The 13,468-nt window shown below is 38.8% G+C and overlaps 1 protein-coding gene across 21 annotated transcripts in view; it reads right to left on the bottom strand.

The window, feature by feature from the left end:
- TTLL5 (tubulin tyrosine ligase like 5) overlaps nucleotides 1-13,468 on the bottom strand; it is a 318,832-nt gene that overhangs the window by 24,655 nt on the left and 280,709 nt on the right. For 3 of the 21 annotated variants that reach the window (XM_061429511.1, XM_061429518.1, XM_061429514.1), the window contains one exon: nucleotides 2,929-3,047. The exons of the other annotated variants lie outside the window; for them this stretch is intronic. Coding sequence is in view for 1 of the 3 variants with exons in the window: in XM_061429518.1 (XP_061285502.1) it covers nucleotides 3,040-3,047 (8 nt within the window). In the remaining 2 variants the exon portion in view is untranslated. Of the gene's footprint in view, nucleotides 1-2,928; nucleotides 3,048-13,468 lie in introns of those variants that run through there. 21 annotated transcript variants of the gene reach the window in all.

The raw sequence follows: 13,468 nt of genomic DNA, 5'->3' as shown, positions 1-13,468 counted from the left end.
GCTGGTGAAGTTTCATGAAGTCTTTTCTCTTCCTCTCAAGAAGTCCAATGGACAGAAAGAAGGATAGAAATAGTTACTAAAATGTTCCAAATTTACAAAATGTGAACACTGTATAGTTGATCTAACATTGTCCAGAGACTTATTTGGTGAATGTTACATTTTTTAATAGTAACAGAAACTGACCATTTGTCCCAAATTCACTTACTGAATACCTGCTAAGTGCCCAGCACTATGAAAAGTATTGGTGATATAGAGGTGAATGATATAATTTTTAATTCTCAGGTTTACAATCTAGTGATAGAAGTCAATGAGTAAAATAAAATAACATATTTTAGAAAATTCCATTACAGAGGAAGGCAAAGGGTATTACAGGAGTTGATGGTTAGAGGAGGAAGTGGGTCCTGTGGTCAGTGAAGGACTCTGGAAGAGATGACAAGATCTGGGAGTGGAAGCGTGGCTGCAGTTAGCCAAGGTGAGACTGGGTTTCTGCAAAGAGGAAACAGCTTGTGCAATGGCATGGAAGTGTGCAGCAAATAGTTTAGAATGACTGGGATTTACAGGTACTGGGAGAGTAGTGGAAAACATGGATAGAGAAGAGAGAAGACCACAAAGGGCTTTGGTTACCCACTGAAGGATTCTGCACTTGTAGGAAAGCTTTTGAAAAACTTTTAGTGGGGAAGTATCATAATTATAATTGTTTTTAAAAGACCACTAAGAACAGTGCGGAGGATAAAAGCAGAATGGGGTTGAGGGCAAAGAGACCTGTATGGAAAACACCACAGTAATTCAAACAAAAAGTGATACATTAAGTCTGAGAAAATGAATGAGATTAGACATAAGATCTGAGAGGTATTTAAAGGGAAAAGTATAATAATTGATAACCAGTGGGATGTGTGGGTTGATGGGAGTAGCTGGAATGGTTCTTGGGTTTCTGGCTTCATTTAATGAAGGTAAATAGGGAGGGGCCATAAGGGGAGTGTGGCCAAGAAGATGATGAGCACAGTTTTGGATGTGGTGGGTCTGCGATGACTGTGAGACAATCAGGAGAGAAATGTAGAGGTATCTGGGATATAGACATCCAGAGAGAAGTTTGGGCTGGAGAAGGGCTGCAACATACATGCTTTATGCATATGGCATTTCCAGAATTATGCACTGCACAACTCATCTGTGAGGCCATACATGAAGGCCCTGGCTGGAGGTACAGGTTTGGAACTGTCAAATGGAGGTCAGCCAAAATTACGGGAAAGAACTAAGGCCCACATCCAGGTGGTGGATGGTAAGCTCAGGCTGAGCACAAGATTCCTGGAGTACCACCGTGCTACCTCACCACCAACCAATCAGAAGAAAGTCATATACCCTGCAGCTCTCACCCCAAACTTTGCCAATAAAAACTTTCCCCCCAAACCATAGGCGTTTTGAGCATAAGCCACCCATTCTCCTTGCTTGGCCCTGTAATAAACCTCCCTCAAAGGCAGGATTCTAAAGAATGAAAATCCACAAGTAAGCAAAGGATAAAGAGCTTTATAAAAGTGACTAAGAAGTTTTCAGAGAGATGAGAAAGAGGAAAGCCAACATTATCTAAAACTCATTAAAGATGAACACTTTAAAGATGTGGCTATTTCTTCAAACTGAATGATTAAGTAAACCATTCTTATTCATTCCTTACAAGGTTTATTATTAGCTTTTTTTTTTGTTTTAAATGATGTTAGTATTGTCTGGCTATAGTTGATCTTAGTCAGACCTTATTTCAGTCTCAGGTGAATAATTTTATATTAGGTGAAGTCACTACTTTCTTAAGTTACTAAAACTACTGCTTTGCTTGATCCTATTTTCACATTTCTCCTTCATATATCTTCCATTTCACCCTTGATCCAGTTATTCCTTGAATTTTGGGTTTCATGTTTTATTTACATTAATACATCTTAATACATCTAACCTACTGAACATCATAGCTTGGCCTGGCCTACCTTAAACATGCTCAGAACATTTACATTAGCCTGCAATCAGGCAAAATTGGTGAAAACAAAGCCTGTTTTGGAATATAGTATTGAATATCTTGGGGCTTCCCTGGTGGCTTAGTGGTAAAGAATCCACCTGCCAGTGCAGGAGATGCGGGTTCGATCTCTGGGTCAGGAAGATCCTCTGAAGAAGGAAATGACAACCCACTCCAGTATTCTTGAGAGGTAAATCCCATGGACAGAGGAGCCTGTTGGGCTACAGTCCATGGGGTCACAAAAGAGTTGGACATGACTTAGCAACTAAACAACAATATCTCATGTAATTTGTTGACTAACTGTACTTAAAGTACAGTACAACAGACTGTTTGTCTAGGTTCAGAATGGTTGGAAGTATACCAGCTGTCGATCCACATGATCACCTGACTGACTGGGGGCTGTGTTCACTGCCGAGCATCACGAGAGAGGATAATACCTAGCCTAGGAAAATACCAAAATTCAAAATTTAAAGTATGGTTTCTACCAAATGTGTATTGCTTTCAGACCATCGTAAAAGGAAAAAACTGTGAGTTCCATGATCTAAAGTTGGGGACCATCTGTGTATATTAACATTTGTCAAAATATGAATTTGTATTTTGCTTCACTCTGAAGTTGTTTTTCCTTGTGTATATATTTAGTCTGAATCAAGGTTGGGAATCTTGTGTTTCACTTTGTTACTCCTTACATGTACTTACTAGAGTGTTGAACGTAATTATTCATAGAAAGTTCCCATCACACACTCGAAGGCCACATTAGAATGCTAAACATCTCAAAGGTAGAAAGAGAAAACAGCAGTTCCAGAAAAGGTTTTCAAAACTCTATTTACAAGCCTGTGTTTCTTTGAGTAATTGCTTTGGCCCTTAAGTTCAGTTTTTAAAACTAGAAGTCACCTTGCCACATGTGAAATTGTTTTTCCTTTTCCCATGAATAAGACTTGAAAGTTGAAAAGTTATTTTATTGAGGTTTTTAAGCATAACATGTTACAGATTATACAGACTTGAAGCATTTTGGAGTTGAACTTCATTTTTCAGTGTCAAGATAGTAATCAGCATCCTAGGAAAAAACAACTTCAGGTCAGATAAATTTGAGAAATGCTGGGAAAAAACAAACAAACAAGTTTCTTTACTGAAAGATTCCTCACAGCCTTTAAACAGACTAATACATATTATGCCTCTTTAAGAAATGGCATAGAATAAATGGCATTTCTCAAATTTGTTTGACCGTGACGACCTGCATTTTGCAGAGCACACGCTAGGAGACATTGCCCTAATTCCACAGACGGGGGCTTTGAGCCTGACGAGGTTTAGTGACTTGCTCAAGATCACACAAATAGTAGCCAAGGTGAGATGACAGCTAGTTCCTTTGATTTTTAAATTGGGTCCTCTTCCTATATTGTACCACACTGCTGGTGTGCTCCGCACTTTTCCTCCTAAACACTTCCTGGAGAGCACAGCACAGAACTGGTACCGCTGATCCACAGACATTCTGACTTCAGAATGCCCTCAGAGATGCCCTCCTGCTCTAGCCATGACAGGATGATTTCTTGGGGAGCCTGTCAGCTGCTCTGTGGCTGTGAAATAAACTCTAGAGGCGGGGAGGGTGTTCTGGGAGGAGGAGCTCCCTGGGATGCTTTAGGATGCTTAGAAGAAAAGTGGATTTATGCCGGGGATAATTCCTGGAACAGATGTGAAACCAAATACTTCATATCACAATCCTGCCCCCACCCTTTCTGAAAGGGAAATGAAATAGCAGGATTAACCTGCTCTTCATCAGATAGTGCTTTGTTTCTTTCAAAAAAAATCCCATGACCGGGGCAGATTCCATTTCCTGCTACTCCCCTTCCGACTGCAGTGAGGGGAGAACCCGGGAGGGGTGGAGAGGCTTTCCTTAGGCTCTGCAGGCACCAGGAGCACGAGGGTGGGGGTTAGAGAGGCACGCATGACAGCAATGGCTGGGTAAGGCCCAGCACCAGCTCTTACCCCCACAAAACCCAGCTGGATTTCTCCTTCCAGAAGCCATTAGGAAGCATTCTTTTGCAAATGTAATAAACATCTTACGATGCTGATAAACTCACCAGTTTGAGAAGAGGGAGAAATTAGAATTAGCTTAATTCTAGGGCTCTGTGAAAAAAGGACATATAGACTGAAAAGTGACTCATTTTTTCCCCCCCTTTTGGTCGTAAAGACTCAGTTCAGTTCTGTGCAGTTCAGTCGCTCAGTCGTGTCTGACTCTTTGCAACCCCGTGGACTGCAGCACGCCAGGCCTCCCTGTCCATCACGAACTCCTGGACTCAAGGTTTGTGAAAGAGATAGACAAACTTTAAAATAAACTATAATGTCTTGACCAGGGAATGACACAGCAAAGCAGGAATAAAGCAGATAACACACACACACACACGTACGTATATAATCATCACAAAGCCAGTTGTTCCATGCTTAAAGTGATTTGGAACTCAAGTATCATAAACTCTTCTGTAAGAACCAAGAGACTGGCGGCTTCTCACTGTTTACACTTCTCACTGATAGGCTGCTCCCTCTCGTGACCCCAGCACTGAGGCCAGGACCATAGGCGAGTCAGCGGCAGCTACCTTCTCTCAGACCAGGCTTGACTGCAAGTGGTATCTGCCCACAGAAGATCTCTGGTGCCCCATGGCAATGAACATCAAGAGCATCCCCGCAAGCCAGAGGGCTGGGTCACTTGAGGTGTCTCTAAGAATCACCTTTCAAAGCCAAAACCACTTGCTCAATCATATCACAAGTGGGCAACAGGACAGTGTGAAGGGAGGGGTGCCTGCGGACGGCAGAATTAAAGGGATTAACAATGGGGGAGAAGCAATTGGTGGCACGGCTAGCCCCATTCTCAGCTGCTCTGTCTTGGATTTGGAGCATGAGGTGAAGCTTAAGGCTCTGAAACTATAATCAGGGTCCTCCTTGCTCCGTGCTGACTAAGGCAACGGAAATACCCGACACCTTTCCAAACGGGGAAAAAGCAAGTGAGGCCAGGCCAGAGACAGCTGTTGTCCCCAGGCACACCACCTTCCTCGGAAGCCTGAAAACGAGGAGACAAAGCTAAGCCCGGGCATCTTTCTCCCTAGGACCTCGAGAGCACACCTAGGGCAAGGAAGGCAGCCAATTAATTGCTGAATTAATGAACACGAATAAATACTTTGTGTACAAGGTTTAATTAAAGAATTTTGTTAAATTCTTTAGTAAGAAGTCAATACAATTTGCTTACACTGAAGGCTTTTTGTTCTGTTTTTTACTTTTTAGGTATCAACTACTAACTTTTTAAAGGTCTGAGATCTATTTCACACACTAATAAAATTCACCCATTTAAAGTGTATCCCAGGGTGTAGTGTAACCATCACCCCACCTACTTTTAGCATATTTTTATTATTCAAAAACAACCACCCCGAAAAACAAAACCCTATGACTACTGGCAGTCATTCCTCAGTCCCCCTTCCCCTATTCTAGTCCAGGGACCTACTGATCTACTTTCTGTCTCTACAGACTTGTTCCAGACATTGCACATCATAGAATCTACAGTATGTAGTCCTTTACTTAGCATTACATTTTCCAGGTTCACCCATGTGGTAGGCATGTCCCAGGACTTCATTCTTTTTATGGCTGAGTAATGTTCCATTGCACACACACCACCCTGTTTACTCATTCATTATCTGATAGACGTTCAGGTTGTTCCTACATGTTGGTTACTGAGTAAGGCTGCTATGGACACTCAGGTACAGATTTTATATAAACATACATTTTCATTTCTCCTGGATATATATTAATACTTAGGAGGAGAACTGCTGGGTCACGTGGTAACGCTGTGCTTAACTGTTTGAGGAATCAAGAAACTATTCCCAAAGCAGTTGTGTTTTACATTCCCACCAGCAAGACTCTAGGGTTCTAATTTCTCCGTATCCTCACCAACACTTATTACCTGACTTTTTATTGGGTGTGAAGTGGTCTCTTTTTGTAGTTTTGACTTGCACTTCTCTAATGACTAACCACGCATCTTTTCATGTGCTTATTGGCCATTTGTAAAAATTCAAATTCATTGTTCAGTTTAAAGATTGGGTTATCTGTCTTTTTATTGTTGAGATCTAAGAGATCCATATGTAATCTGAATAGAGTTTACTTGCCAGATATATGATCTACAAATGCTTTCTTCCATTCTGTGGGCTCTTTTCACTTTCTTTATGGTGTCTTTCGAAGCATATATATTTTTTCACCTTCATTCAATTCTTTTTTTTTCAAATTGAAGTATAGTTGATTTATAATATTACGTTAGTTTCAAGTGTACAGCACAGCGATTTGTTATTTCCATAGATTATACTCTATTAAAAGTTATTACAAAATAATAGCTCTAATTTCCTGTGTTGAAAAATATACCCTTGTTGCTTATCTAGTTTATACATACTAGTTTGTATCTCTTAATCCCAAACCACTATCTGGCCCCTCCCCCTCTGTCTCTCCACTGGAACCACTAGCTTATTTTCTGTATCTGTGATTCTGTTTAGCTTTGCTATATACATTTGCTTATTTTTAGATTCCACATATAAGTGATATCATATGGTATTGATCTTTTTCTGTCTGACTTATTCCACTCAGCATAATATTCTCTAGGTCCATCCACATTGCTGCAAGTGACAGGATTTCATTATTTTTATGACCAATATATATATACGTATGACTTTATGATTATGAGTCACAAATCATATGATTTATGAGATAAATCTCATATGATTATGATATTATATTCTTATAATCTCATATGATTGTGGAAATATAAATTATGAGTATATTTATATACATATTATGGCATATATATTTATGACTGAGTAATACACACACACACACTCTACAGCTTCTTTATCCACTCATTTGTTGATGAAAAATTGGGTTGTTTCCATATCTTGGCTACTTTAAATAGTGCTGCTATGAACGGTGGGCTGCTTGTATCTTTTCCAATTAGTGTTTTCAGTTTTTATGGATATATACCCAGGAGTAGAATTGCTGGATCATATGGTATTTCTATTTTTAGATTTTGAGGCATCTCCATACTGTTTTCCATAGTGGCTACAGCAAATTATATTCCCACCAGCAAGTGTATGAGGGGTTCCCTTTTCTCCTCATCCTCGCCAACATTTATTATTAGTGTTCTCTTTGATGACACCCATTTTGACAGGTGTGATGTGATATCTCTTTGTTATTTTTATTTGTATTTCTTTATAATTAGCAATATTTAGATCTTTATATGTGCCTGTGGACCATCTGTATGTCTTTGGAAAAATGTTTATTCAAATCTTCTGCCCATTTTTTCTTTTAATTGGGCTATTTGTCTTTTTGGTTGTATGGATTGTTTATATATTTTGGATATTAACCACTTGTTGGTCATAACATTTGCAAGTATCTTCTCCTATTCAGTAGGTTGTCTTTTCATTTTGTCAATGGTTCCCTTTGCTATGCAAAAGCTTTTAAGTTTAATTAGGTTCCATTTGTTTATTTGTGCATTTCTTTCTTTATCCTTAGGGGACAACAGATCCAAAAAATACTACATGATTTATGTCAAACAGTATTCTGCCTATGTATTCTTCTAGGAGTCCTATGGTTTCCAGTCTTACATTTAGGTCTTTAATTTTGAGTTGACTTTTGAATAGTGAGGAAATATCCTAATCTCACTGTTTTACATGTACTTGTCCAGTTTTCCCAGGACTTACTGAAGGGATAATCTTTTCTCCACTGTATATTCTTGTCTCCTTGGTTGTAGATTAATGACCATAGGTGCATGGGTTTATTTTTGGGCTCTCTATTCTGTTCCATCGATTTGTGCCAGTACCATGCTGTTTTGATTACTGTGGCTTTGCAAGTATAGTCTGAAGTCTGGAAGGACAATACCTCCAACTTCGTTCTTTTCTCTCAAGATTGCTTCAGCAATTCAGGCTCTTCTATGGCTCCATATAAATTTTAGGGATTATTTAGTTTATTAGTTCTTTGAAAAATGTCATGGGTAATTTGCTAGGGATTTCATTAAATCTGTAGATTTCTGTGAGTAGTATGGCCTTTTAACAATATTAATTCTTCCAACCCAAGAGCAATGGATATCTTTCCATCTCTTTCTATCACCTTCAATTTCCTTCATCAATGTTTTATAGTGTTAAGAGTAGGTCTTTCACTTCCTTGGTTAAGTTTATTTCTGTTCTTTTTGATGCAATTTTAAATGGGATTTTTTAAACTTTTCTCCTTCTAATAGTTATTAGTATATTAGAAAAAAACAGAATTATGTATATTATTTTATATCCTGCAATTTTTACTGAATTCATATATTAGTTCTAATAGTTTTTTGGGTGGAGACTTTAGGGTTTATATATAAAAGCACGTCATCTGCAAATAGTGACAGTTTTACTCCTTCCCTGTCAAATTTGGATGACTTTTCTTTCTTTCTCTTGTCTGACTGCTGTGGCTAGGATTTCCAAAACTATGATAAACAGAAGTGACAAGAATTGTATCACACTGATTGATTTGCAACTGTTGAACCATCCTTGTGTGCCTGAAATAAATATAGCTTGATCATGTTGTACGATCATTTTTATATACTGTTGGATTTGATTTGTTAATATTTTGTTGAGGTTTTTGCATCTATATCCATCAAAGATATTGACCTGTAATTTTCTTTTCTTTTTTTAAATGTCTTTGTCTGGTTTTGGTATCAAGGTAATGTGGCTTAGTAGAATGAATTTGGGGATGGTCTGTCCTCTTCAATTTTTTGGAATTGTTTAAGAACAATAGGTATTAGCTCTTCTTTATGTGTTTGGTGGAATTTTATTGTGAAGTCATCCAGTTCTAGACTTTTATTTGCCAGGAGTTTTTTGTTTTTTTTTTTAATTACAAATTCAATACCACTACTAGTAACTGTTCAAACTGACCATTTCTTCTTGATTCAGTCTTGACATGTTCTTTGTTTCTAGAAACTTGTCATTTCTTCTGAGTTGTCCAATTGTTGCCACATAACTGTTCATAGTATTCTCTTATGATTTTTTATATCTCTGTGGTATCAGTTATTTCTCTTCATTTCTTATTTTATTTGGATCCTCTTTTCTTCTTGGTGAACCTGGCTAATGGAGTATCAGTTTCATTTATCTTTTTTAAAAATCAGTTCATGATTTCATTGTTTTCCATTGCTTCTGTTTTTTTGGTCTCTATTTTACTTATTTCCTTTCTGATCTTTATTATTTCCTTTCTTCTGCTGACTTAGGGACTTGTTTGTTCTTCTTTTTCTAATTCCTTTAGGTGGTGGGTTAGATTGTTTATTTGAGATTTTTCTTATTTATTGAGGAAGGTCTGTATCACTATAAACTTCCCTCTTAGAACTGCTTTTGCTGTATCCATAGATTTTGGAGTGTTGTGTTTCCAGTTTCATTTGTCTTGAGGTAAATTCTGATTTCTTCTTTGATTTCCTCATTGACCCATTGGTTTTTTTAGTAGCATGTTGTTTTGTCTCCATGTTTGTTCTTTTCCCATTTTTCTTTCTGCAATTGGTTTCTTGTTTTATAACACTGTGGTCAGAAAAAAATGCTTGATATAATTTCTGTGTTCTTAAATTTGCTGAAACTTGTTTTGTGGCCCAGTGTGTGACCTATCCTGGAGAATGCTCCATGCGCACTTGAAAAGAATGTGTATTCTGTGTTTTTGATATAATGTCCTGTACATATTTATTTAGTCCAGTTGGTCTGTTGTATCATTTAAGACCACTATTACCTTACTGATTTTCAGTCTGGATGATCTGTTCATCGATAAAAGTGGGGTATTAAAGTTCCTTAATATTGTACTATTTGTTAAGTATCTGCTTTACATATTGAAGTAAGTACTCCTGAACTGGGTGCATATATATTAATGAGTATAATATCCTCCTGAAACATATAAACTTTTCTTTAAGTGAGACAGGGGTCATTAATAACCTCTCTCACTTTTTAAAGCAGCTGTACTGTGATTACAGTAGTTAAGAGCAAGGGCTTAGAAGTCAAATCTCAGCTCAAAGCCTAGATTTGTCATCAGTCAGTTATGTGAACTTGGCTGTTTCCTAGTGTCTACACCTTAATTTTCTCTGTTAAGTGAAGAAGAAATTGCTAAGCCACTCATAAACACCATGGCAAGCTTTCTCTATAGTTTCTCTGCTCAACCCTGGGCATGTAAGGGTGAACAGCACAGTCCTTGTCCCCAAGGAACTCAGAGTCTAGTGAGAAAGACAAACACTAAGAGGAGATCACAAAGGAACTGTAACAAATGCTACAAAGGAGAAGCTATACAGTTGCTGTAAAAGGGGGACATGCCCTAATCAGAGAGACCAGAGAAAAGAAATTCACCTGAGGGTAAGGAAAGAACATTCAGGTGGAACAGAATCCTCAAAGGCTCTGTGGACTGAGGAAGTGTGGGGAGTTCAGAGAAGACCAGGATGGTTAGTGAGGAGAAAGCATGTGAGAAAGGTGGTGTAGGGGCTAAGAATGGAAGGTAGACAGGTCATGTAAGACTTTTTATCCTGTTTTGTTTTGATCCCAAGAACAGTGGTAAGCTTTGTTTTTTTTTTGAAGGGCTTCAGGTAGTACGTGTATGTGTATGTCAGAAACAGTTTGCATCTTGAAATGCTCACAATGATGTGAGAATGGAAAGGAGGAAGAAGAGAGATGGCAAGGGTGGATGGACTAAGAAAGCAGTACAGTAGATCCAAGTGAGAATGTTTGGTGACTTGACTTTGAATCCTTGCACGTGGGGAAATCTAACCCATGTTTCAAGCTAGGGAGTTAAGTCAATGATTATGAGTTTTGGGGTTATTCTGAGAACACTATCCAAAAGACACAAACGCAGCACACCTGATATTCTGTATACAATTTCAGGGGATTCACAGATCAACTGAAGTTATAACCATGGCTTGTACTTGGGTCATACGCCCCAAATTAGACAAGAAAGCTTTATAAACCCTTTGAATGTATCACGACCCCTTTGTTTTACTTCTACTTCTTTCCTGAAGGACATGCCCTGTTTGTCAGACCTCCTTTCCCTGTCCTCTTACCTCCCTACCCTTACATCAAATGTCCCAGGAGGATCACAGGAGATGAGTCAGTTTTCCTAGTTCCAGGAATAGAAGATGCCTGATGACTCTTACCTTGTTAAACAAGAAACAGTCTTTGTTTCTTTCATCCGCTAGATCCTTGGGTAGGTAATGGCCTTAGAACTACTTGTACCTGAAACCTGTGATGCTGATGGTGTTCCTAGATTCAGGCCAGGCTTGAAGAGAACTATGGATTCCTCAAGAATAGCAAAAGATCAGATCTCTAGATTGAAGAATAACACTCACTTAACCCATATATTGCCAATGTCAATTTAGAAGGACATCAGCATGGCTTAGTGGTAAAGAATCTGCCTGCCAAGCAGGAGATGCGGGTTCAACTCCTGGGTCAGGAAAAGCCCCTGGAGAAGGAAATGGCAATCCACTCCAGTATTCTTGCTTAGGAAATCCCATGAACAGAAGAGCCTGATGGGCTTCAGTCCACAGAACTGCAAAAAGTTGGATACAACTCAGTGGTTAAACAGCAGCAGTAGCAACAATCATTTGTAAGAATCCTGTAACCCAGAATTATTTAGAGTGGAGTCCCAGATTGGTACCAGTTTTGAGAACTCTTTGTTACTAGGTTACAATGAGATAAGTTTAGAAATTGAAAGTGGGCAGTTAAAACCTTTATAGCAAATTGTCACAGCAATTTTACGTCTGATGAATCTGTTGATAATAAATCTGAGCATATCTGTTATATGATTTCTTATTTATCCAGTAAATTTTTTTGTGTATGTATTTTATTAAAGTAACAGTCCATGTAGGACTTAAAAAGGAAAATAACTAGTTCTTAACCACCAAGGATTTGAAAAGAAATGCTATACTCAATGGAAAGTTCCCTAGTTATTGCTTTAACGATGTGAAAGATATAACATGGGAATTTTACTCATGAATACAGAGGACTAGAAATGAGCCTGAATGGACTCGGAGGCAGTAAAACCTGAGTTTTACTTGTAAATTTTTGCTATAGTAATGCATGTTCACTCCCCTCCTCTGCAGGAATGAAAGACATTCCCCACCTCCACTGCTACCCTCAGCCCTTTCTAGCGACAGCCCCATTACTCAAGGTTACATTCTTGTCCCAGGCAGCCCATATCCAAGGACAGGCTGGCAGAGAGGAAGTATGTAAACTGTGCCCTAGCCCCCCCACCATGACTCACAAATCTGAAAGGTCATTTCAGTTCTATAGCATCCTTGGGGGCCAGCTGAGGCCTCCTTTGTCACTGCATCACAGTGTACTTTCTCCCACTGTCCAATCCTGCTTCTTTCCATTCCCTTCTCTTCTATAGGTGCTGATCCCAAGAGCACTCCTTAATAAACTTCCTGCACGCTAATGTACATCTTAAAGAGTTTGCTTTCTAAGGAATCTAACTTTTTAAATATTATTTAACAGTAATATGACTTCAAGGATCATAATGAAGCCACGTGCCTTGAATGGTGACACCACAGTAAGAACTACCATTTATCAAGAGCCTATCATGTACCAAACACTACGAGGTGCACTGTATACAGACTCTATAGTTTTCTGTAATGTGGAGTAAAATACTCATAACATAAAATGAGATTGGATCAATAATCAAAAACCTCTCAACAAACAAAAGTCCAGGACCAGGTAGCTTCACTGAGTCTATGAAACAAGAACACCAATCCTTCAGAATTCTTCCAAAAAACAGAAGAGGAACACTTCCAAACTCACTTTACAAGGGTAGCAATACTTCAATACCAAAGCCACATAAGGATGCCACAGAAAACAAAAATCATAGGCCTGACGAACAGATGAAAAAACGGTCCTCAACAAAATATTAGCAAACAGAATCCAATAATATATAAAAAGGATCATACACCATGATCAAGTGGAATTTACTTCAGGAATGCAAGGACAGTTTAACACTCACAAATCAGTGTCTATATCACACTTACAAAATGAAGGATAAAAATGATACAACCATTGCAACTGATGCAGAAAAAGCATTTAGCAAAACTAGCATCCATCCAACTTAAAAACTCTCAATAAAGTGACTACAGAGGGAATATACCTCAGTATAATAAAGGCTATAGCAGGAGACTCCAGTTTGATTCCTGGGTTGGGAAGATCTGCTGGAGAAGGGATAGGCTACCCACTCCAGTATTCTTGGGCTTCCCTGTAGCTCAGATGATAAAGAATCTGCCTGCAATGTAGAAAACCTGGGTTTGATCCCTGGGTCAGGAAGATCCTCTGGAGAAGGGAATGACAACCCACTCCAGTATTCTTGCCAGAAGAATCCCCATGGACAGAGGAGCCTGGTGGGCTACAGTCCATGGGATGGCAAAGAGTCGGACATGACTGAGCAACTAACACTACTATGCCAAGCCCATGTTAATATCAT

The sequence above is a fragment of the Bos javanicus genome, chromosome 10, assembly GCF_032452875.1.
Source record: "Bos javanicus breed banteng chromosome 10, ARS-OSU_banteng_1.0, whole genome shotgun sequence".
Lineage (NCBI taxonomy): Eukaryota > Metazoa > Chordata > Mammalia > Artiodactyla > Bovidae > Bos > Bos javanicus.
The sequence above is the reverse complement of the archived record's forward strand: the minus strand, read 5'-3'. Positions and strand labels throughout refer to the sequence as shown.